The 27,516-nt window shown below is 34.2% G+C and overlaps 2 protein-coding genes across 2 annotated transcripts in view; one reads left to right on the plus strand and one right to left on the minus strand.

The window, feature by feature from the left end:
- Positions 1 to 27,516, plus strand: part of Mhcl (Myosin heavy chain-like) — a 346,996-nt gene that overhangs the window by 73,875 nt on the left and 245,605 nt on the right. The gene's annotated exons all lie outside the window — the stretch shown is intronic.
- LOC140746151 (uncharacterized) lies at positions 11,020 to 13,748 on the minus strand. Its single transcript, XM_073078173.1, has 3 exons — positions 13,477 to 13,748; positions 12,467 to 12,702; positions 11,020 to 11,977 (listed from the first exon to the last, which is right to left on the minus strand). Exons 1-3 carry the CDS (start codon positions 13,637 to 13,639, stop codon positions 11,525 to 11,527), a joined length of 852 nt encoding a protein of 283 aa, XP_072934274.1. The 5' UTR covers positions 13,640 to 13,748; the 3' UTR covers positions 11,020 to 11,524.

A 27,516-nucleotide genomic window follows, 5' to 3' on the forward strand; every position in this document is an offset into this window, starting at 1 on the left:
CGCATATTTCAGTCTAGTATGGGAAAATATAGGTACAACAGCATAAAGACGCTTATCTTTAGCTAATCAGTGCATTGCTTATCTTTTCCGTTTAAGCTTAGGTTCTTCTATGAACTAACCAGGCTCATAACCTACTTATGTCTCCTTAAGAGTTTGAGGAAAAATAAATATTTACCGAAAAAATATGCACATTCTTAAATGTCAAAGAATCTAGACCCAGGTCTATACTAGACCTGAGTCTAGATTCTTTGACATGCTTGTTTAAATAAAATAAACACTTTCTACACTCACAGCCCCACACTAAGATTCCCTGTATCTGCCATATCTGTATCTGCGGTGCCATAGACAAATACATTGACAAATACACGAACACCTAGACTCCGAACCAGAAATCTAAATTCATCATTTAGATATTTGTCTGGCCGGGGATAGAAACCGTGATCCTTTGCGCGTCAGACCAGTAAGGTGACCGCTCCGCCACGCGGGTCGTCGGTTTATTTGTTAGAGCACCATGCAAAAAATACTAGATTAAGTTTGATTACGCTTTTTATATTTGAAAGCACATAATTATGGCCAAAAAGCGCAGTTTTCATTTGAAAAACAGTTTGAGTGGGCTGTGAAAAAATAATCCTGACAAGTAAACAATTTTGATTGCCTAAGTCATTATCTACTCCCTCATAATAACGCAGACATCAACAATAGCTAGGACTTCGGAATTTGTGTCGGAGCTTAGATGTAAGGAGTACTTTAATGGAGCTATTGTCGAAATAATATTATAGGAGTCTAAGGATGAAAGGAAGTGTTCCTCTCATCCTTAGACTTTTAGATAACAAGTCATCTATCCTTTATTACGGCTCTAGTATAATAGCTACTGTTGGCATCGGTAATTCTATCTGGTTATTATGATTCTGTCGGTGACCCATTATTGTCCCACCGCTGGGTACGGGCCTCCTTCCAGAGTGAAAGAGGTTTAGGTCGTAAATCACGGAGATTGCCAAGTGCGAATTTTCACACACCCTCGATAACTTTTTGTAAGAACTCTCAGGTGAAGGTTTTCTAAGTAAGTTTTCCATCGTCGTTAAAGCAAGCAATTATTTTTTAAATAATCACATAACTTTGACAAATCAAATGTGGTTGAAGGAAGGTTTGAACCTAGGACCTCCGATTTACAATCACTAGGCAGAGTTACAAATTTTACAGTAAAAAACTCCCGTTATTAATAAGCAATTCCTATAATGTTTTCCTACCAAGGATCGAAAATTGACAATTTCTGCCCATAAAAATAGTAAAGGATTGATTATTAATAACGGACATCAGTGATATAACTATCGAAATCGATATCGAAATCGAGTTTGTTTTTTTGAATATGTATAAGTATGGTATCCTCTACGGAAGCATAACTCGCGCCGCCCAAAAAAATCGATAGAAACTACAAATTAAGACGTATTGACCCCCAGGCAACAATTACGGACCCCAGCCCGCCATCAATAACAAGTGTGTTGTGTGTCGTGGGGTAGGATGAATGACGTTCAAAGGTTACGCACATACACTCCAACCTTGGGTTTTTCTCCTAAGGACTGCGACTCTATATTTATTTTTGGTCTAGTTAGGTAAATGCTCGTTGTAGAACAATTACATTAAACGTAGAAAAATAATGGACAAAAATATCAATTAAATTAGGTTAATGCCATCATCATAAATTATCAACCCATTATTGACTTACTGCTGGGCACGGGTCTCCTCTCAAAATGAGAAGGATTAGGCCATAGTCCACCGCGCTGGCTACCTTTGAAAACTTCTTTTTTTTTAAGAATTCTCAGATATGCAGGTTTTCTCACGATGTTTTCCTTCACCATTTAAGCAAGTGATAATTAACTATAATACGCACATAACTTTGAAAAATCAGAGGTTATGCCTGGGATTTGTACCTCGGACCTCTCGATCAAGAGGCCGCGTTTCTTAACCACTAGGTGAATGTTAACTACACTCCTTTGCCATTATATTTTTCATGAGGCGTTTTAACCTAATCATTAGAAGCAGCAACCCATTGATTTTTAATTATAGACTTCATTTTCTTAAGAGGGCTTTATGTTCTATCGGAAGCTAAATAAAAAATAACATCAGGACTGCATTCATACAATAAAAGTCATGTTTTTAACCTAGTAACGCCATCTATCGTGAAACACTAAAACTACAAATAAATCCTAATCGCGCTACGTCTACGGCTGTTTGTCCACTGCACCGTCACCGAGCTGATACCGAGAACGAGATTATTTCGGGCCGATTTTAATTATGTCGTGACGGCGATAGTTTGTCCACTGCGACCGTTATCGGCGGTTTATTTTGTTCCAGCTGTCACTCGTGTGACGCCAGTGTATGGACAAGTTCCAATGTGTTTATCATTGCCGGCACATCGGTCCGTCAAAAACTCGGTACCAATCTAGCGGTCACGCCGATCTATCGCCGATCTATCACTCGGAATATCGGCGGCCGGGATGACGGTGCTCGGGAGACGGACGTTCGGTGGACAAGCTGCTATGGTAAATGTATGTACGCTACTTCGACGCCGTCATTAATTATCGGTATCGGCTCGGTATCGGTGGTCGGTGGACAAACAGCGTACGGGATCTGTCAGCTGGTCTATAGTCTATACCTACACGCATTTTAGATCACAACAGTGTATTGAGCGAACACAAATGCGAATCGAAAGGCGTAACGAAATAGTGCAAATAACGTAACGTAACGCAATGATGGATGATACAACTGTCATATTGAGTTGTACAGGTTTAGTAATGTTTGCGAAGTTTATTCTGTAAGCTTTTGTGAGCGGTCCAGAGATAGGGTTGTCGTGAATCTGTCTGAAGTTTAAAAACCTTTAACTTAAAATATATGGTTTAAAAATCACTGCATATAAAAACATACATAGATTAGATTGAGATTTCAAATCCAGTAGTTGAAATTGAAAGCCGCTCTTATTTTTCTTTTTTAATATTACGTAGAAGGTAGCTAATTCATAGGTATAATTATAATATTATTATGAGTTTTGAGTTTCAACATTTGATTCTGTGCTCTTTCTGAAAAACTAGTTATCATTTTAATAAAATGCCAATCGCTTGTTGGTTAAAATCGCTAAATCGATTTTATCCAACGGAATGATTAAATATAAATAAACTGTTATTGAATTGACACTTTTTTCTTAAATCGCTTTTGAGATAAAACGCCGGAGTTAAAAGATGATGAAATTTTTAATAAAAATAGGCGATTTATTTTTCATCTTAAAAATGATTACAATATATTTATTACCCAAGATTTTTTGCTCTCCAATTTACAGAATAAAGTTTCCGTTTCTAAGCTCTTTCGTAATAGTAAGTTACGAATAGGCGACGCAATAGCTATCGCGTTTACTAACATTAATCTTTCATGACACCTGAAAGTTAAATGCCTATCTATTTATAAGTCTGCGCAATCTTGATTGATGTACAGTTAAGATCAGATTATGTTTGTTTTAAAGGTGGTAAAAACACAAAGGGTTGTGTTTTGACTGCGGAAGCACCACCGGCACACCTATTTGTGTCTAATAACGGCATTGTTAAGCGCTACTGTGTTCCGCTTTGAACAGTGTGGTAAGGGAGATATTTACTTACATACTTATCCGAGGCATTCCAGCTTGGTCCTCAGGGGTAGCAGCCTTAGGTACGTGTAAAATATAGTTTAGATCAAATTTTATAAATACATTTTCGTTTAAGTGTTAATGATAATAGCAATATATTTAGTTCATACTTTTTTTATTTTGAAGGACCTAGTATGCTAAATAAACATCTTTTAATATCAATAAATGCTTAATTACTAAAAATTAATATTTTCAAGTTTAACCTAGTATCAAACAGATCTACAATTTGGATCAGGGTTGTTTATGATTTTGACTTATTATTTAATGTATGCTCATCGCTTTACAAGTCGAATAACAACTTACTTAGCTGTTTAGTCCTTGTAGTGTGTAAGCTATTGTAAACACAATCCAGTCGTATGAAACATGAATGATTCATGGTGTTGTGACGTTAATGCCACTTTACATTAGTGCAGCTTTCTCTGGTACTCGATCGATGTCACCACCACCAGTATCATAACTAACACTCGAATACGGTTGTTTGGTTTTCACGGATTTCTGGGTTTAAAAGTAGATTTGGGGCGTTTTTAACCGACTTCAAATAATCAAAACTATCCAAATTGGATCAGTAGTTTTTGATAAAATCGCGGACATACAATCTTACATACATACATACTTACATATATATACATACATATAGGTACATATATACGTAGCGGTCGAATACAGAACTCTCTTTTTAACTGACTTTAAAAAGAAGCTTATATAACCTTCTGTAGCAAATACATATTTGCTACGTATGTATGTATGTATATGCGCGATTTACTCAAAAACTACTGATCCAATTTGGATGTGGTTATCGTTATTTAACGGCATATTTTACAAGGAAGGTTTTAGTGTATTATGCATTACGATTATTCTGTTATGTTATGTTACGATTATATTATTACTTTTGGGTGACGTTTCAATTGCAATTAATTATATCGTTTTTATTAAGTGTAACTTGTATTTTTTGATCTATTTATATTGAAATTACTTATCGTAAGTTTAAAAGTATGCTATCGTACCTACTGTACCATATCGTAGGTATTGCATCACATCATGTCTGAAAATAAAATATTTTATATTGCTTTTTTGATAACCTTTTCTGTATTTACTAATTGGCTTAATGTGTCGATTTAGGTTGTAGATGTTTTAAATAATTCATTCTTATCATTTTTCCACACATCCCAAAATAAGTAGGTATAATTACAAAATTTTAATTTTAAAATGTTAGAATTATAGTAAATAAACCGCACGCAATAAGTATTTCAGGTTTCAGCCAAATTATGTGAAATGTGTTTAATGGGACTTACGAATTTCAGGAGAATTACGTGAATGTGTCTAAAAGTGGGTACGTAACTAGATTTCAGTGCACTTCATTGTGTTAAGGGCTTGTTAGCGCCCCTATTTAACGGCCGGACCTAACCCTTGTTGACTAATGCGATAAGGCGATTATCTGTGTTTAATCAAGCGCCGTTCCACCTCGATGGGCGTCTCGGCTTACAGATAGGCAATTAGGCTTTAGTTAATTGCGATACGCGTGTGGACGCTTAAATAGGAACAGTACCCTTAGTATGAGTTTTTACGTTTTTACAAAAATGACTGTTTTGGTATTTGTTTACGTATTTGCTCATACATTTCCAATCAGCGCCCTAGCGGATTGTATCAGAACTGATTGGATATATATGGGAAATACGTAAACAAAAACAGACATTTTTGTCAAATCGTAAAAACTCATACTAAGGGTAAGGGTCATATGACTTTTATGAACTCAAATAATTTTTGGAATATAGCTTCTTCTGACTTTTACAAGTTTATTTTTTGATAATTCAGTTGTCTATAAGATTTTTTTTTATATTAGGAATAAATAAATCTAACGTGACTATCTAAAGTAAAATAAGTAATTCAAAATGAGCGTCGTTTTCTAAGGTTTGAATATAAATTGTTTTTATTTCTTTTATTTGCCTTTATAGGTACTACACAAAATTTATGCAAACACTTTTAATTGAAACGATTGATTAAATTTAATGGAAATTCGTCCTAAAACAAATTACATTACAGGCAAGAAATATAGTATTATTTTTATTAAATACATAGAAGTATATAGCCTATCTCCTCGAACGTTTCAAGAAGGTTTCTGCATATTTAAAACCCTCCAATAGGGGTTTGCGTAGAGGGAGTCTCGAGGGAATGCTTTTTATATGAAACATAAATAAGACGTACCTATACATAATTTATAACGACTTTTCATAATCTTACCTACCTACTTATTAGCTGTAAATACAGACTCCGAGAGTTCAATATACTTGCAATTTATATGTCCAGATAATATCTCGGCCACGCTAGAATATACACAAACCAAATAGGTTTAAAACATTGGTTTGTTTTACTTAAACAGGAATAGCTTAAATTTCATGTCCCTACACAAATATTGTAATAAATAGTCCTAAACTTCCTTCTATGCTATACTACTTTCTGAAATCTATATGGCCCTGGTTATAGGATTACTATGTAAGGAATTAAATTGATTATTTATAGGTATGCTATTTCTGCCTCATCACAGCAGTGTTAAGCACTGCTGTGTTCTGATTTGAAGGGTGTTGAAAGGGAGACATACTTATCCGAGGCGTTCCAGCTTAGTCCTCAGGGGTAGCGGCGCATCTGTGGCCGACCTCAGGTAGGAATATCTAATCCTATCTGGGGTTGATTACAGATATTCATGGGCGGCAGTAGCCACTTACCATCAGGTGGACTGCATGCTCGTCTGCTACTCCTATATTATAAAAAAGTATTATTTATTAATTACAGTAGGCACTGTCTTTGCTATATTCGTGGCATCTCACTAAGGAACGCTTTCAGTAGCTAACTAAATATAATAGAAATACGGAACCATCATGTTTCCAATTCCATTAATAGAAAATTCCTGATCCATTGTTAAATAATACCGCAGACCGCATTGTTCGGGAACTGAGGCGACGTGGTTAAAATTCTATTAAGTTTGCTGCGCTCTATGAACTCCTGGTATGTGTAGGATATTGGAGGTAGTAGAACTGCAATGCGGCAGCAGCACTGTCGCCATCTATTATGGCGTTAGTAGCTGATAACTGATTTGAAGGCATATTTATAATATTTCCTAAAAGTATCAAACGAGTAAGTGTTCCGCCTGATGGTAAGTCTGCGTTCTATGAATCCCTGGTATTTGTGGAATATTGCAGGTAGTAGAACTGCAATGCGGCAGGAGCAGCACTGTCGCTATGTATTGTGTCGTTGGTAGCAACTGAGTTTAAGGCATTTTTAAAATATTTCATAAAAGTATCAAACGAGTAAGTGTTCCACCTGATGGTAAATCGTCTCTGCGGCCCGTGGACAACTAATCAACCCCCTAGTAAATTTAGGAGACATATTCTTCTGAGGTGTTCCATGTTAGTCCACAGTGGTAGCAATGAAATTGTGGCGGACCTCAGGTAAACATCTAATCTAATCAGGGATTGAATTATATATTTCCATGGGCGGAGTAGCTACTTACTATCAGGTGGACAACATTATAAAAGTGGTCACTGCCGCTCTTGGATATCTCTTGGCATTTCTAAAATAATTAGGAGATCTATCTGTGGTCGGCTATATATTCATTGCCACGCCCTGAGAACTAAGCTGTAGTCTCGTACAAGTGTCACATACCATACCGTGCCATTCAAAACAGAACACAGAAGCGTTTAACACTGCTATTATGTCAGGCATAGAAATGCATGCTTATAAACAGGAAAGGCGACATCGCCATATGTCCCCATACACCTCCATGCTTGTTATGCAGTACTAGGTATCCATTCAACGCTGGGGAGGGAAGGGCACTTGTATTGTAAACGCACAACCCTCCACGCAAATATAAATCTCATAGCATAATCATGCACGCAATTATGACCCATATTGCTTTGGTTTTAGGAGGATAGTCGCGTGAACTAAATGTGTATTGGTGTTAAACGGTTGCCCGTCGTATCTGTGACGTGATGCGTGGTGTCTTTCATGTATCGTGTAATCTTTGTTTGTAAGACAGTTGCTAAATAGACTGCTAATGTATGGTATACAATTTCTGGTATACATATCTATTTACTATTCAATCTACGAAACAGATTCTTTCCCTGAATAAGGAGGGCTAAAACTATAGACGCTGCAATATGAATTTCAGCTTCTGGAACTATCTTTTCAAAATTAGTCACATAGATAACAAAGCCTATTTGTAAATTACTGGTCTCAATAAGTGTATGGTCCAATCACGTCATCTAACAGCCCTTGTAAGTACACTGGATGTAGGTCTCTTCTTGAAAAAATCGGTTGTCTGTAAAGTCGGTTTACTGACGATAGTTGAACATGACAACGTCATTAGAAAATACTGATGGAATGGTTGCATTTTTCAAAAGAAAATTTTAATTTTATTTGTTTGATAGATATTTTGTATGGATATAGAGAAGGAGGTAAATACTCGGAGGCCGATTGTGCCTCTTTGTCGCTCGTTCCGCGCTCTCCCTTGCACTTCAAGCCTTAAATGGAACGCCTCAGAGCGAGGTAACGCCGCATGTGTTTTTTGGTGTGTGCAGCCGGCTCCATCGAATTACCTATGTCTTATAGGTAATTCGATGGAGCCGGCTGCTCGATTGCTCGTCAAAAAGTTTTGCCATGATAATTGCGCTTATGTATTTCTGTGGTAACCACAGTAGACGAAAAACATTAAAAATGTCTTAATATCAATACAGCAAAAAGTATAACCCATTAAACATTTCAGTAAATCCTATCAGATCTTTCAGTACTTATATTTCTCAAATACCAACGACTAATATCCGCATTCTTTAATTTTAATGATGCTTCAAGGCATATGTATAATATAATATAATATATATATTTATAAGTTTATACTTAAAGGGCAGCGAACTGAACAAATCAGTCTAGACGTCTGCACACATTGACCTATGAACCCAAGGTTAACTTAACACCCTTAACTAATAGATACTTAGGTACCTATTTAAAGATTGGTTTAATCTATAAATGTAATCGGTCAGATCTCTTTAAAGAGATATGATAATTTATAGTTATTTAATGTAGGTGTCTGTAACACATAATTCGTATTTTCGTCTGAAATTATTTTTAGTTAGAAGTTTTATACGCGCATCTTATTTAGAAACGTTAAATGAAAATAGGTATATGATTCACCGATCAAATTCTATTTAAAGTGTATGAAATTAAGCTCGTCAAAAATTCATTTTTTGAATTTGTGTCATCGAGTTATTTTGTAAAATTTATTTTCCGAAATCCGAACATTCGTTGACGGATTTATAATTAAACCTCCAGAACATAGTACTATTTTAGGTGCTAATTGCTATATTCGCATAAATGAAATGCAATTATTTATTGCACAATTAGTAAAAGTTTACTATTTACGACATAATCGGAGTGTTTAGTATTGCAATACTTATAAATTGATGATTTTATAGCATACGGAGTGTTGCAATGTTTATGACAGCGACTAAGGAATGCCTTTTATTACTACAATTATGTATTTATTTACATTTATTGTCCAATAAGTTCTACGATATAATTCAATGTAGTTTGACTGCAAAGAGACTAGTACCACACCTATTTCTTCTTAAATAGCTGTTTCAAGAGTGAAGCAAACACTCAATTTTTATATCAATGTTATAACTAGATTTGTGAAGAATATATCTTTATATATGTATATTTTGTACATAAGTTTCTATTAGTGTATAATGGATGTTTTCTCGTTTTTAGTAGGGTTCTTGTTCCTAATATTTAATGTATTTTTTCTTCTAAAACTCACTGTTCGACGCCGCTATACATATAGTTATAGTCAGTTTCCTCATCACTTGACATCATTGACGCTTTTCTTCTTGAAATTTGGCTTAAAAATAAAAAAGTGATTGGTTTTATGCTTTTTTAGATAAATTATTGCTTGCTTTAAAAAAAATGTTTAAAGTTACACAACATACGTTCATAACAACAATGCAATAGTAACAATACGTACATTGTATGACGTTGAATTATAAACTAATTTTTTAATGAACCCAGAGTAAATTATGAAAACCAATTCTCTATACCAATATAGTTTCCCTTTCAAACTATTGATTTAACTGCCCAGTCGAACAATTCCCTTTAAACTTATTTATGTTGGGTGAGGGGTCGAATGGGGTAATTAAAATTGGCAAAGTCTCCCTCAGTATTGAATGGTTTGCTGTTCAGAGAAATATTGATTTTTCGTGGTCATTGGTAATTACGTCGGTCGCTAAGTTTTTATAAAACTAACATATATTTTAAAAAAAATTGGTTGTAAAACTATTACATAATTTCTAGACACTAATATTTCGTTGTGATAGTTACTATATGTTTACTTGAAATACGTTTATATAAATTTAGGTTTACTAGTTGCTCGTATTTTTTATAAAACATATACATACTTGTGTGAAAATATTTTTATAATTTCTAAGTGCTAATATTTCGTTGTGATAGGTTATATATATAATATTGACTATTAACTTATAGATTTATATACATTTAAAGTTTTCTACCCCTCAGTGATAAGGGTTGTTCACCCTTAACATTTTTTTATATGGCAACACAACGTTTACCGGGTCAGCTAGTAGATTTATATAAATTTAAGTTTACTAGTCGCTCGTTCCAACATAATTACCCCAAATGAAAACTAAACTTTATATTTATCAAAGTGTTAACACTTTTGACTTTTTTTAATATAACTATTATTAAGCTATTGCATAGCTTTTATCGCGGGCTTTGAGCGCGGGGACCGAATCGAGAAATTCCGTAACGAAAATTAATAACACCTTTGTTGGATATCAAGTCTCCAGGCAACCAAGTTGTTGACTGTCAATAGAAAAATATGGATATAATTGAATAAAGTATTATTTTACATTCCTTATTATTTTTATTAATTTTATTATATACTATAAATACTCTTGTAACTTTACAGTACATTACCATTACATTACATACGTTTAAGTTTATACGTCAAGATTATTTCACAAAAAAATCTGTATTCAATCTTGGCACCTCCATATGCAATATTCGTAAAAAAAAAGGATCAAAAGTTCTCACTTCATGTAATGAATTTATCCAATGATTTACCTGCCAAATAGCGACATTTAAAAACTTCTGCATACTTGAAATTATTCAAAATTCGATCATTCTTAGCATAAATTTAGAGAAATTGACGGTGATACAAATAACGGTCTGCTACATTAACTCTTTTATTTCTAATACGAATCCTATGTAGTAAATATTTCTACCTTACTAAGTTTTTAATTATTGTACGAGTCTTATCTTAATTTTTTTAAATAAATAACAGACTGTGATCTGGAAGAACATTTAATAAAAAAATTATTAACCTCTGTAGAATATTAAAATGACTTAAATATGTTTTTCACATCGTAATATATAGCTTTAATCACGTTTTTTTAAATCGTAAAAATCTCTCAACAGTGTCCAAGTAACATCTCATTAAACTAGGGATGACGATCTGAAATGGATTAATCAAAAAATCGATTATTTTAATCGATCTCCAGTAATAGATCGATTCGGTGAATCAATCTTTCATAGAAAATCGAAAGTCGATCTTTTTGAAGTTGGTTGAATATAGTATAGACATTTTTTGCTGACGAATAGTATTTCAGTGCTTGTTTGCTCCTGATGACCTCTATCTACGCCCTTTCAAGCTGAAGAAATCGAAGATCGATTTTTGGAGAATAGAATCTTTGGGCCTCGATTTTTTGTGAATCGATTTAATACACTTCCATTTGAATCGATTCAAGAATCGATATTTTTCGTAAAGAATCGCCATCCCTACATTAAACGTTTTCAAAAGTTTTTATCGAAACTTTGCATTTCGTATTTCGCGATCACATTACATACTTCCATCTTCACTTTTGGTATTAGGTTTGGTTGTAGTTTCTTGACGCTCGCTGCCATGCTTCTGAAGAATACGTCTATTTCGTTTGTATTCTCTTTCAATACCTTCTCTATTAACTTGTCTATAACTTGTGATCTTGGCTCTCCGACTGTCACTGTCTTTGGCTCCTCTATATACCTAACTATTCCGGGATCATTCATTATTATTGGTTTGGGTAATATTTTAATCGGTGGTACGTTTCTCGGCATAGGTTGTGACTTTTTCCTGCCAGCATTCTTTCTACCAACTTTCTTTGGTGGTTCTTGAATGTTTTTGGATACTATTTTAATGTTTTTTGGAATTATTTTTATGAGGGGTTTCATGTCTTGCGGGTCCTGTTGCAGATTCTCCAGGACTGTGAACTGAAAAAGTAAAAAGTGAATATTAGTATAAGTGTTAAAAAAAATGCTGTACAGGTGATTATGAAATTAATTATCTTAAAAATTAATGTTTATTCAATCTGAATACAGAATAACAGTTTGGTAAAATATTCAATACCCAGGAAGTTTTGCATCAGAATTATGGCCATAATAGATTTTATTCTAGAACAATGGATTTATAAAACATTGTTACTTTAGTTATTGTTATGGCTAAGTAACGCATTGGACAACATGAGAAATATTATTATGTTAATATTCATTGGAACTACATTATAATACTTCTCAGCAATTAACAAAATAATCAGTAATAGGTAATGAGAGGTAGAAAAATACTTTGTTTTTACATTTACTATAAGTTTTTATATATTGTGTATCACTATGTATGCATCTGTATTTAAATCTCATGTTTGTAGTGTTATTTTTTTTTATTGGCAGTACTTAAGCATATAAAAGAATAGGAATAATACTCACCTCATAGTACTCCTGATTGTCAGTGATGACTTCTTGCTGTTCCGGAATAATAATCTCATGTTTTGGGCTGTCATCCTGCATGACCTCATCGAGCACCTCCTCGGTGGCATCCAATGACTTGTCCAGAAATTGGAGCTTCTCGAACATGGTGGCTCTGGTCTTGTGCATAGTGCCCATGCGCTTGCTCCTCATGTAACCATCTCGGAGGCCGCGCCAACGTTTCTTGCATTCTTCAACTGGAATTTATATTAGAAATGGTGTTAGAATATTTATCTTTTTAGTTTTTTTTTTATCTATACTAATAATATAGTAAGTTACATTTAATCATAATTATTGGAGATATGCTCCAGACCATACTCATTTGTGAGAAAAGGCTTGTTAAATGGTATCAGTGAAGTAAATATATTATTATAAAATATTTTAATATACAGAAGTACGCACATACTGGCTGTAATGCAACTAACAATGGCAGTGTTAGTGATTCATTACAACAGACAAACAGTAATAAAATGGTATTTGCTTTATGTTACTCAAAAATTATAAATCACTAAAGATGTGGTTGGTTGTTGGTGGATGTTTTTATAAACTTAAAAATGGTCTAATAAGAAATGATAAAATTTGGTTATGATTAATTATTTGTATATATTTATTACTATTATAATATATATTACATAAACACATTACATTATGTAAATATTCCATAACATTAATCAACAATAACAAACAAAATAATCAGCTGATAACTTCAAGATAAAATACCTTTATTGAGTCGTATAAAACAGTTTTTGTAAATACGCTATACATTTTCCACACGCACTTTCCTAGATAAATGTAAAACTTTATTCTTTGTTGTGTACAAAACTACAAAATATTATTTTCATATCAATCAACAAAGAACTAACAGTTGGCACACTGTGACTCAATATCATTATGAGACCGTAAATAGAATGAACTCTGCAGTTGTGTTATGCAGCACAAGTAAAGTCAACCAATAACCGTTGTTAACTTACCTGGCTTAAATAATTCCTGCGCTATTTCTTTCCATGTCGATTCCCTCGCCAAGATATTCTTCCTCGAAGGGTCCGATAGATTGTACAAATAACTATGTGGCTGTACTAATTCAACTAGTTTTTCGTCTTCTTCTGAAGACCACCCAACCGCGTTCAATGGCATTTTTAACTTCGCGTTGTAGCTTGCGTCACGTCGTCGAAACAAAATGTCGGGCGCCTACAACGAATCACGACCGTAAATAGCCGCGCTGCGCAGCACGACGTCACAAACTAACGAACATTGAACGCTTGGGAATGGTACGACGTTCTATTTTTGCTGGAAGGAACCTTGCTTCTGATTGGCTGTTGAAAATATGTCAAATTTAACGTCACTTTATTACTTACTGCAGTACTCTTCAGCGCCATCTATTGAAGATAAAGAAATCTTACATTGCCATCTGTTGGCGAGTAGTAGTACTACAAAAGTATATTTTTACTTTTGTACTAGATGGCGCTGTTAAGGTGGAACGTATGAGTACGAATTGACTTAAGTTAGTTCCACTTTTCCTCACTAGATGGCGGTGTAGTTGTATACATGACAAACTATTATACGATTTCAATTATTTTACAACGTCGGTAGCGATGAAGGGAGATACTATTTAAGGTACGACTTCTTTGTGGTTCAAGTCCAGAGGAACCACTGCCACACTTATTTCTGCCTAATATCAGCAGTGTTAAGCGCTTTTGTCTCTTACTCTGGACTCTAAATTAGTACTCAGGGGGTTCCAATGCATCTGTGGCCGACCTCATTAAGGACTAATCTTTTTAGAGGTTGATTACATAATCAGTGTACAATAAATCTGCAGAAGACGATATTTAGATAAAATCTAAATATGACATTAAATTTCTACTCTTCTTGTACACTCATTATTCCTATTTTATATAATAAAAGAAAATATTCAATAACAATTCCATTATTTATTTTCTCTGACAATCCATTCTATGACACCTTATTCTCTAAAAAATATATCTAACAATATCCTTCTTTCTTTTATATGATTTACTTTTATTAACATGAAATAATTAAAAAAGTATTGTAATAAAAATATACCATTACATTCTTTAATTGTAGAAGGAGTACATAGTATAAGTCATCTTCAGGTGTAACGACTTAGAAAAGTTCTTATGGATACTTAGGCATTATCTAATATCTATAGACAATGAGATAAAGCAAGCTCCGCTATCAACGTTGATAGTGAAAGCTCTTACTGAGATTACGCTCGCTCGGCGAGCTTGTTTAGTCTGTACAAACTTGATAAGATAAGTAATGTTTGTGTGTGTGGCCTAGCCGCGTTTGTGCACAAAAACTTGGTTTTTAGCTCATGTTATTGTTATGTACATACATATGTAACATTTATGTTCTGAATAAACGTGTTGCTTTGACATTACATAAGGAGGATGGTTTACAGTTTGTACTTTTTATGAAAAAACTAGCTAGCTGACCCGGCAAACGTTGTGTTGCCATATAAATAAAAAAATGTTAAGCGTGATCAAACCTTATCACTTAGGGGTATGAAAAATAGATAGTAGCCGATTATCCGACCTACTGAATAGGCATATAAAAATTGGTGAAAATCGGCAAAGCTGTTTCGGAGGAGTACGGTAACTAACATTGTGACACGAGGATTTCATAGATATATTATCTTACTGATAAGATACGAGTAATAAAAAGTTACACTAACGCTTAAATTGCCCAAGAAAAATCTTGCACTAGGCAAAGTCATGAGTGACTAATTCATATTTTTAAGATTATTTTTTAGAAATAGTTTCACTAATAAGCAAAGTCCATTTTATGGTAAGCGGTCACCACAACTTTCAAACCAAGACAGACCAATTGGAGTTATGTCATATAATGCATAGGTATTATAATAATAAGCTTAATAGGCTTTATGACAAAGATTGATTATTACAATCGATTATTACAATTTAAACTTTCTCTAACAGATCAGCAATCTTGTGATATTTGTATCAAAGCCTAGGTTCCTGTTATGTAAGTAAGTAACCAGATATTTAACTTATTCATTGAATATTCGAATTTTAGAATAGAATTTTAGAATGTAGATCCCTTCGTGTTTCGTGGTTGGGTTGCGGTGACATCTTGACCACTTTTTTAACCTTTTAAGCAGTGTTGAGCTTACCTGCCGTGTTCTGTTTTGATGGGTGTGGTGGTAAGGAGAGAACTTAGTCCACAGGGGCAGTATAGTACTGGTTCGACTCTGCTGACACTACCGCCACACCCATTTCTGCCTAATAACTGCAGCGTAAAGGCCTGCTGTGTTCTGGTTTGAAGAGTGTGGTAAGGGAGACATACTTTTCCGAGGTGTTCCAGCTTAGTCCACAGGGGTCTCGGCGCATCTGGGGCCGACCTCAGGTAGGAATATCTAATCCTATCTGGGACTACAGATGTCCATGTGCGGCAGTAGCCATTTACCATCAGGTGGACTGCATGTTCGGCTGCTACTCCCATATTATAAAAAATGCTCCTTTTTTACTTCAATATAATAAAAAAATCTGCGGCTGACGGCAAGATCTGAAATATACTTTCAATTCTATTTGGCGCTGATTACAAATGTTCATATGAGCATTGGCCACTTAGCATCAGGTGGACGGAATGTTCATTTGCTTCAGTTTTATGTAAAACGAAATACAAGATAATCACACAGGATCGCGCACGCAACAAAATAGATACATAACTAATGAGAAGGTAACTTAGAGTGATTATAAATTATAGAGCGCGCGTGCTTGGATGTAAACAGTATGCACAGGTGAGAACAACACAATATGGTTTAGGACGAATGACTTAGGTATTTTGCGTAAATATTATAATTTTGGTGAAATTTGCTGTAAAACTAGTCGTACTTTTTATAAATTTAAAGTATCAAACCGACTTGCAATCCACACAGGGAAAAGTGGTGTCTGCCGTAGGCCCTAACTAGGAGTTTAACATCTGGTTACATAATGTGTTATAATACCGCCAATCGCGTATCCATTCACACTATTACGTCGACTAAAATCTAACCGATAAGTCTGAGTAATTTGTAATGCATATTATCACGGGGCATGCAAGATTAAAAGCAAATTTCTTATATTCCTACTCGATCAGCTTGTCAACAAAGAAGAACACAAGCCTGTGTTAAATTTCTTTGAGAACGGGACGGACTCTATATCTATTATAACTCTGAGGAACGCATAATGAATCTACAAACGGATCTCTTTGAAGATAGATCAGGATTGAGGAGATTTTAAAATAATTTCACTTTAGCGGCACGGAGATAAAGTAAGGAAATCTATTAGTGATATTTATGTTACAGCATGTAAATAGATTGTGTTATCTGATTTAATGTAGCAATTTATTGTGAGTTAAGTTGGATTGCTATTTGGAATATTCCATCGATTGACTCCTTTTGAACTATTTTATTTTGGTACAGTTTATTTCAATGTATTTTAACATATCTATGACGGAAATATAGTTCGTTCTGCGCGCTATATAAAAGGTTTCTTGCACGCCGTAAATATTTAACGTTTTGCAAATCTATACTTATTATTATTAATATTATAAAGAGGAAAACTTTGTTTGTTTGATTGTAATGAATAGGCTCAAAAACTACTGGACCGATTTAATAAATTCTTTCACCATTCGAAAGCTACATTATCCACGAGTAACATAGGCTATATTTTATATGAAATATATTTGATAAATAAATTTTGAGGCGGTACAAAGTTTGCCGGGTCAGCTAGTACTAACTAAACTAATATTATAATTTTCCCGTCTATTAAAAATATGACAATTTCTAATAGACAGAAATTGTAAAATTTCGATCATTGTTAAAAAAATATAGATCGATTATTAATAACGGGACTAAATTAAGTCTAATGTTCAAAGTAACATTAAACCGAACGAAATTAAATAAATAAATATTTTTTTACTTTTAATTTGGTGTACACTAAAGAGTTTGGTATTGTATTGTATGGTTTGTTTTGATTTCAATAAGACCCGTGACGATCCGTCTAGGGGAATGAAATTAATTTAAAATCCATTATTTGTTAATGGAATTTCATGGGTCAAGCTCACGGAAACGGGATTTGTGGCTGAATGGTCACCACCCTCCGTTTCCATATGACCACACCTTTTTAAATTGTCATTATGGAATGTCTTTTTCTCTCCAACTTATTTAATAATATAGAAGTACCAAGCGAGGATGCAGCCCATGGACATCTGTGATCAACCCCAGATAGGATTAGATATTCATACCTGAGGTCGACCACAGATGCGCCGCTACCCCTACTAGCCTAGGAGTAAGCTGAAACACCTGGGAAAAGTATGTCTCCCTTACCACCCCCTTCGAAGCAAAACACAGCAGCACTTAACACTGCTGTTATTAGACAGAAATAGGTGCGGCGGTGGTGCCGCCGGAGTTTACTACATAGGGTTCTACCACCTTCAAACAACTTGCTACTGTACGTTTTATTTTTAGTCCGATTTTTTTTTTTATAATATAAGAATAGCAGACGAGCATGCAGTCCACCTGATGTGGCTACTGCCGCCCATGGACATCTGTAATCAACCCCAGATAGGATTAGATATTCCTACCTGAGGTCGGCCACAGATGCGCCGCTACCCCTGAGGACTAAGCTGGAACGCCTCGGAAAAGTCCGTCTCCGTTACCACACCCTTCAAACCGGAACACAGCAGCGCCTAACACTGCTGTTATTAGGTAGAAATACGTGTGGCGGTGGTGCCGCCGGAGTTGAACCACAAAGGGTTCTACCACCTTTATACCGATTTATATAACTTTGGTACATTGTGTTTGAATCTGTGTGTGTGTGCATAGTATGTACCTCATAACCGTAAGAATAGACAGACAACTTAATGTCTAAGCTTTATATAGGGATAAGTCCAAATTACACTGCGATTACATTGAAATACGAGCAAAGGGCCGAATGTTTTTTTCTTTTGAATTAACGGTTTCATTAATAAACCCGTTTGAATAAATTTAACATAAATAAAAAATAAAGTAATAACATTAAGGTTTATGACAGAATTAACAATATGCCTTCGAAAGGGAAAAGGGTTTAACACTTTACATCTGCAAAATTTTGCGTAATAGTTTTTTCTTATCAGCTACTTCTTTAAACTTTATATTATGATATAATTATATACAGAATACCCTTAGTATGAGTTCTTACGTTTTTACAAGAATGACTGTTTTTGTATTGTCTACTATCACATACATTTACAAATAGTTCTGATACAGTCCGCTAGGAGCGCTGATTGGAAATGGTTGGGCAAATAAGTAAACAAGTACAAAAGCAGTATTTTTTGTAGAAACGTAAAAACACATACTAAGGGTACAGTTGAATAAAATTATATTCTCACGTATAATAATCTTGATAGTTATCTGTTTACAAGATCTACGCAAACTAGACGAACGGACAGTCAAAACGCCGCGCGTGCCACAACAGTTGAAATCCGCGCCGCGATCTCAGCGCACGCGCACGCCGTCGCGCGCCTAATTCGAATTTCGAACACAATTTTGAACTTATCGAACGTTTGTTTTTTTTTTATCGTGCAGTGCCAGTAGTGACCGTTGAGTGATTACGTTTTATTTTTTAAATTTATGTGAGTTTGCGAAATAGGTGCAGATCGGCGTTTCGATTGCTGTCAAATTTGACAGCCCGCGGAGTTGTCGTATCAGATAAAGTTTACGCTTCATACGGCTCTTGACAAGTACTAACAATGATTGACAGGAACTGTCAGACGTAACGGCTACGGTAACCGTTGTTGTGTCAAACACGTAAACCAATTACGAAATTATAATTAATTTAATTCGAAGGTAACCCCGCCAATCGTTGTTAAGCAACTAAGTGCGTGATATTTTTATTATTTTGCTCTTAGAACTGGATTTTGTAACTGGTAATATAAATAATTGAAGTGTGTAATTAATATGTCGTGTAATATAATTAATGGATGCGATGTTGTTAGTTCGATGTTTTGTTGAAAAGATTAAAAAAACTGAGTTGTTTGTCGGTTACTTGATTACCTATTGTTATCAGGATATCCGATTTGACGGCAAATAAACATAGTTGTTGTTTCATATGATAATAAAATGTCACTCATTTAGCGTATTGGCCCCAAGGACCAATTATACTCTATGTGCTATATTATTATTATTATGTAGTTACACATTACAAGTTACACGTCTATTAATTTAATTTCCGTATTTGTAACAAGAGGATGTGCATGAAATTGTATTAATTTTTGCATATTATATCCTTGTCTTTATAGTAATATACTCCTGAAAAATACAGACTATGTCGATACTGTCATAACTAACGTGAATTTGTAACATACCAAAAAAGTAATTTAATATTCTTACGTCAATTTTATGAATTTAGTTTTACACTAGAAATATAATGATAAATAACCGTGTAATTAATCGGTATATTACGACATTTTTAAGTATAATTACGTTGTCAAATAACTACGCACCCTAGTTTAAAAAATAAAATTTTTTCAAAGGTGTGTGGAGACCTATCCGCATTCTGTGCACTGTGGTCTAAACAATTGCCATTCTGAGAGTAGCCCAGCAGTGTAACTGTAATAGAACGACACAACAAAAATAAAAATTATATACACGATTAGAGAGTACACGAAAGTTAACATTAAACTCAGTACTCATGGTATTATTTTCTATAATTACCTTCTTCCGTCACAAGGTCTTGTCCTAGCACCCTAAGTATTCTAGGCTAAGTTGATTATGTGGTTAAGTTAATGGTTGAAACGGTTAATTATGTGATTTAAACGTCAATCAAATAGACGTCATGTTGTGCTACTTGTCCATCAAAGAATTGTTGTTTACCGCCATACTGTTGTGACATGTGAGTACTCAGAGCTAGGATCAAGGCAGCGGTTCTCAATCTTTCTTGTCATAATGGACCGTTTAACATATTATTCTCAACGTCTATTGTGGGTACTTAGAGCGGAGATGAAGGCAGTGGTTCTTAATCTTTTTTATGATAATCTCCAAATATTTTTGTCTCGATGCGGTGTTGGAGGATTTCGTAACACGTAAAGTCTTATAAGATGGATAACAAATGGACTAGATAGTGATTCAAAATATCGTGAAACAATTGTACTCATTGGTAATCTAATTTAAATAATCAAAAAGCAGTGATTAAGAAACGCGGCCTCTCGATCGAGGGGTCCGAGGTTCAAATCCCAGGCACGCACCTCTGATTTTAAAATTTATGTGCGTATTAGAAATTAATTATCACTTGCTTAAACGGTGAAGGAAAACATCGTGAGGAAACCTGCATACCTGAGAGATTTATATAAAAAAAAATCTTAAGGTTATGTGAAGTCTACCAATACGCACTTGGCCAGCGCGGTGGACTATGGTCTAATCCTTCTCATTCTGAGAGGAGACCCGTGCCCAGCAGTGAGACAGTAAGGGGTTGATGATGGTAATCTAATTTTATTTTTAATACTAGCTGTGCCCCGCGGTTTCACCCTCGTTAAAAAGAAACAGGGGCACAGCTAGTTCTAAAATATAAGTAGCCTAAGTTACTCCTTATTACATCAGCTACCTGCCAGTAAAAGTTCCGTCAAAATCGGTCCAGCCATTTCAGAGATTAGCCAGAACAAACAAACAGACAGACAGACAAAAATTGTAAAAAATGTTATTTTAGTGTATGTATTCATATGCATGTAGTAAAAAGCATTATTTCAATATTACACTCCAATTTTATTTATATGTATAGATTATAGAAGTATCAAACAAGGATGCCTTCATACAGAACTCCATATAGAAATACTGAAAGCTGATCATATGTGCGTTGCCAGTCCTGAAGACTTAGATGGTCGCCTTATTCATTAAGCAGCCAGTTTACTTATACATATATGAATTATTCCTAATTTGTGTTAAGTCTTAATCAGCACTTTATGAGCTTCGTAAACAATAGCCTTATTAGCCGTAAGCGGTTGAAGATGACGAAAAAATTGCCAATCAATTGATAATCATATTGAGTTTGCATCAAACAATAATTTAATGGATTACGTCAGTAGACTTGTTGCAAAAACTTTAGATTGAAAGCTTAGTACATCCCACGTTATAATTGAGACTATTGATCGATTCTGTAGTAAAAAAATCTGTTTGAAAACTCTGTCTGCGATTTCAAAGTAACTTATTATCCTGACCTTGTATCTTTATTTATACCTAACTATTATGTATTCAAAAGCTCTGATTTTTCAAAGTTATGTGCGTATTAGATATTAATTATCTTTTGCTTAAACATTGAAGGAAAACATTGTGAGGAATACTATATTCCTGAGAAATTAAAAAAAAACGTTTTCAAAGGTATGTGAAGTCTACCAATTTGCAATTGGCCAGCGCGGTGGACTGTGGCCTAATCTTTCTCATTCTGAGAGGAGACCCCAGCCCGGCAGTGTGACAGTGATGGGTTAATAGTGATGATATTATTGTTTATTTTATTTATCCTAGGGTGATTATAGATTTCCGTGGGCGGGTGTTGCCACCTTCAAGTGAACTGCATTCTCGTTTTCTACATCTACATTAAAAATATATTATAGAATCATAATTTGATGATGATAGGCGGTAAATTTGAAAAATGTCTTAACGCTCTATCACAACGGTAATGAGATTGAGTAACCACCCACATCGAAGCAGAGACCATTGTTGGTGCGTTCCCTAACGAATGTGACGCGTAATCCTAGCAAACCCTTCGCAATGCCATGACGATTATTCTCATGCGTAAACATTGCTCTTTATGTATATTAGCACCATACACTAATAAGAACGAGAGACAATCCTTCGCAGGACATCGCATTGAAGTACAATTAACACTTATGGGATTGATCTATTTGACCTTATTTAATCCATAGCTAGAAAACTGTTCCTCCTTTTCGAAGTCGGTTAAAAATCTCTCTTCTTTGTTTGGCTATATGATTTTTTGATGAAGATTTTGTAAATTTAAATGTTTATACTCTTCGTAATTTCCATATATAATACTTAACATTCCGAAATCAAGGCAAAAGGGATTTTTAAAACTTTTACGTAATAGCAATTACGTGCGATAGACTTCAAAGGGAATAATTTTATTAATTTACTATTGTAAAGACATTACCAAAGGGTAGAGCTGTAGTTATCTTCTAATCTACCTACCAATTAACTAACCCCCGTAACTATTTCGGCAATGTTTAGCCTATCAAAAATCGACATTATTTTGAGAATTTCCGCCTTAACAACAATTAAAATTTTGATGTTAATTTGGCAAAATTTAGATTGATAATAACAATCGTAAATGTACTCGTATAATAGATTTGAAGCAGAAAAGCACATAAAACAAGTATATTCCACATTTCATCCTCCAACTCACCACATTAGTCAAGTTCATAGCATTAATTGCGAAGGATAAGTCAGACATAAATCTCTAAGTGCAAACCGTCAGATGCATTTTGCGAGACCATATTAATGTCGTCAACAAACAGACAGCAAAAGGCAATTAATCCATTGGAATAGCAGACCATCCAGCCGAGGAATGTCCAGAATGTAACTGTGCTTCTATAAAAGGGATAGGGATTGGATTGTATTGGTCAGAAGTCGGGAACTTGTGGTTGGATGTTTGTGGTTTAAGTTTGGTTAGGGAAATTGTTATCGACTGAATCGAAAATGGTGTTCGTATCGTCTTTGATTTTCGGTATGTTTCTTATTTTTCATTTCAAGATTTTAGAATAGTTTTTACATTTTTACACTTATTACAGTACCAAATTCGATAAATTCGATCTCTTTTTAGGGTGTGAATTCATGTAAATATTTGTACTCCTTGTGTGGAACTAATTTCCCAAAACATTTATTATTAAGTATAGCAAAATCGCGGCAAAATCAGTTATTAAACAAATGGAATATCATTAAATATTCCTGGAAGTAGCCCCATATTTCATTAGATTAAAATTTTGATTCTTATCAAAAAGATCCTGTAATATATTCTAATATTTTTTGGTCTTTCGTTTTATCCATAGCATCTTCAACTCTATCATTTATTTTAGAAACCAAGTTAATTTTATTTCAAAACACCAATAAAATAAAAAGAAATAATTTATGTTCCACTTAAATGCGGTGATTACTCTCGTTTCAATTCCATATATTACCAAACAAAGATTCCACATGAAAAGGTTCCCGACCTCTATCACGCATTTGTGTCTTACGCGGCCCGTGCGGTCCTATTTTCGTATCTTGTGGACGTACGTGTCCAGGGATGCGATCCCGGTCTTAATGGCTAATGGGGATAATCGATGATCACTCGAGACACTCGTATGCTTCGAAACTTTGATGGAGTTTTGTGTTGGGATTTGCGAGCTCTTGTCATGATTTTGAATTTGAAGTTCTTATATGATAGCTTGATTTGACTGTCATTATTAATATCGTGTCATTGTTATTGTCGTTAAGTTGATATCTTTTCAAATAGGCTAATTTAATTTAATTCTTAAGAAATTTGAACCCTTTCACTTTCATCATTGACTGTATTAATATTTAACACATTAGAATTTACATTTCAAATCAAACTATTATCATTTTATTTTATATTCTAGTATATTTTTTCTTTTTTATATTTGCTCTATTTTACTTTCCCCACTTAGCTAAATCCCACAACATAAAATGAATTGACCATATAAGAACATACTTTTACTAGTGCTAATTTGTTAAGCGCATCCATAGGTGGATAAAAGTGAAATTTTGGGAAGTTGTTGGCTGAGTACCAACAGTTTAACAGCCACTGAGCAAACTTGACCCACAACTACTGGAGATCTTCAAAACGATTTTGAACACACAAGTGTCGATGTCATAAGGTCAATGGTGAATCTTCTTTAGGGGTCTGTGAGCTTTGTTTCATAGACAGACAGACATTAAGATTTTATAGTTTATTGATAATATCATTGATAAATGGCAAAATAACAGGTCTTGATTTATACGAGTTTTTTATTATAGTAACTGGATAGTTATGTTTATTAATAGTATTAGTCTACAAAGTGATTATAAAATGTTTTCCTCTTTGGTTGTTATAAAATTGTATATAAATACTGTAAAATGTTTTATTTCCATACTTGTAACTATCAAGAAATGCATTAATAAAATGTAAGAAATGCATTGTACCAATCGCAGAACCTTATGTTGGGTTTAATGGTAATGCAAGATAAGCAACAATATTTGTTTTAAATTTCACTGCACTCGGCACCGCCCACGCTCCGCTCTGAACTGGTGTGGCCTGTTTGACTCATTTAAATTGAGCAGTCTTCACCCAGTGATTTGTTGTATGGCTTCGGAAATTATGACTTGCTTTCCTCATCCAATTTCTGAAGCACTTTGTCTTAGTGGTGGTATTTTTAGTTAGTTAACTTTGGATTCTGTTGGGTTGTCTAATTTAAGATTCCGATTTTAATGTTCGTGTTGTATTATGTTGCACGTTTGTGTGCATTGTGTTTGTTATGTTTCAACGTTTTGAACGTTGTTTTGAAGATATGAATCAATATCGTGATTGCATTCGAATTTAAATTCTGAAACAGATAATATACTTAGAACAAAAGAAGTGTTATTTTGGTTGCAAACAGATAATTATAAGCATTTTATATTATTGTATGTTGAAGTATATATAAAATATATTTTTAAAAGTGTTCACTTGTAAAGTTATTCCAGTTTAACCATGAATTAACTTCGTATTAACTTTTTATCAATTGCAGAACCTTATGTACTCGTATGTAGAACTTAATGGTTGTGGAAATGGCAATTGAAATAAATGTTTTAATTCGTATTACGATGTCACATAAAGTACAACGTTGGTTTTAGTATAAAATGAAAGGAGCAAACGATATTGCAGTCCACCTGATAGGAAGTAAACTGCCTAGTGCCGATACATACATTTTAAAACAATTGTGAATAAAACTGTAGTCGTACCTGAGGTAAATAAAGCGACAATATTGCGGTTAAAGCTGGTCCACTTGGCGATGAAACGTTCATTACTAGTTAAGGTGTAGGCGAAAAGGAACCTATCAACCAAAGCCCACAGCTGACTACACGACTAAGAAACGAAACTCGTTCCGCGAACCGTGATTCAAATCGCGACACAAATCAAGTTCACTAATTTGAATTATTCAGCAACAATATCGTTGGGGACTTTATGCAATTATTTATATCGTTTTGCGTAATATATTTTATCTGGATGTTGTTTCCGTATTTTTTTTTGAAGCAGCAATAGCTTTTCATGTATCTGAGTTAAAGTAGAGCAATGGTTAAATTTTTAAATGAAATAATTGTTTCTTGATATGGATCTTTTTAGTTAATTATTAATTGTTTATATATATCTGTTAACACAACTACTAATTAAAGAGAGTGGTTTCCTGTATATAAATTCCAAATTAATTACTATTTAGAAGTAGATATTTTCTTTATTAACTGTAGAGTATAATTGTTACTATAATTTGGTTCCACGAAAAATGTAACTATTAAATCTGACAGCAGTAACGTTTAGATATCATGGTCACGTCTGTCATAATTAATTGTTATGTCATTGTCTTCTCTTTTTCTGTTTAACAGTATCACTATGTATAATAATTATTAATTACATACAAGGCTTTATAAAAACATTTAACAGAAGTTGTTGTCAATCATAATCACTTGTCTGCTTAGCTACTTGTAAATCGTTACCGGGACCATATTTTTCATCAAAATTATTGTCATCTTTCATTTGTAAAACAGTATCTCCAGAATATGAATGCAAATTATTGCATAGATTTGAATTTCGAAACATTTTGGTGAAACCTTGTCTGTGATACGCTCGTATACTCGTTGTATTAGCGAAATAACCGTGAACCGTACAAATTATGTACCCGAGTTGGGCGCTGGTGTGGGTGGCGCGGGGGCGGCTTTGTTTTCACTTTCTTATTCGATTATTAATTTGATTGCGGATATCGATAAGATATTTTTACATGCGGCAGTTATATTGTTTGTGAAAAAAGTAATATGTTTGATCTTATCCGTGATATTAGGTTCGTGTATAATTTTGTTAGAAGCAATCGAGTTAGAAATACTCGATGTTGAAATAGAATTTCTGATTGCAGAATTTTTTCTGTGCTATCACTGAGAAATATGTTAGTACGTCTTACGTGCCAATGGTACGTTGCACTATATTGTGCAATATAGAAAATTACATTTAAAGCACGATATCTTTGATTGAAACAGCTAAGACAGTAAAATCAATAATTGCAATGAAGTTGGTGAAGTTCCTTTGTGGTTCGACAGCGCAAGTACTATCGCCTCTTTTCTGCCTAATACAGTAGTTTTCACCACAACTGTGTTCTGATTTGAAGGATACGTCCTCAAGGGAGATTTAGTTATCCGAAGCGTTCGAATTTAGTCCTCAGGGGTAGCAACGCATCTATGGCCGGCCTCAGATAGTACCCATATCTTATCTGGGGTTGATTACAGATGTCCATGAGCAGCAGTAGCCACTTACCATCAGATAGATTGTATGCTCATTTACTACTTTGATATGTATATGGATAGAACACTTAACCATTGATATAGAATAGTATACTATTACAAATTGTCGATATATTTAGCAAGTAACCTGTCCTGAATGAACGAGTTTCGATATAGTGAACACCTTTTAAATGCTAATGGTTTAAATTGTCACCTTACCAGTATATAATTTTGCCTGTTTAATTCAAACATTAATTTAATGTGCTCAGTATGTACGGAGTTGCGTTGTGACTTTTTATCATGTTCGATTTCGCTATTTCATTTCCTAATACTATCGACCTTAACGTAAGACTGGTATTTTGTGGTTTGGTAAATTTCATATAATTTCTTGGTTATGTGGTATTTGCTTCTTTGGTAAATTTCGTGTGATTTCTTGGTTAAACATGACCTTACTGTTGTTGTAAGTAGTCGACAAGTTCATCTCTATTTTAAAAACAATGTTTAGATT

The sequence above is a fragment of the Epargyreus clarus genome, unplaced genomic scaffold (assembly GCF_041222505.1).
Source record: "Epargyreus clarus isolate Ecla_fem2 unplaced genomic scaffold, WU_Ecla_fem_2.2 ptg000012l, whole genome shotgun sequence".
In the NCBI taxonomy this organism is placed as follows: Eukaryota; Metazoa; Arthropoda; class Insecta; order Lepidoptera; family Hesperiidae; genus Epargyreus; species Epargyreus clarus.

Coding starts and splice junctions, on each gene's coding strand:
- LOC140746151 (XM_073078173.1), bottom strand. CDS start 13,639: ATGCCATTGAACGCGGTTGGGTGGTCTTCAGAAGAAGACGAAAAACTA. Junction 12,703..13,476: donor GCAGGAATTATTTAAGCCAG/GTAAGTTAACAA, acceptor TATAAATTCCAG/TTGAAGAATGCAAGAAACGT. Junction 11,978..12,466: donor ACAATCAGGAGTACTATGAG/GTGAGTATTATT, acceptor TTACTTTTTCAG/TTCACAGTCCTGGAGAATCT.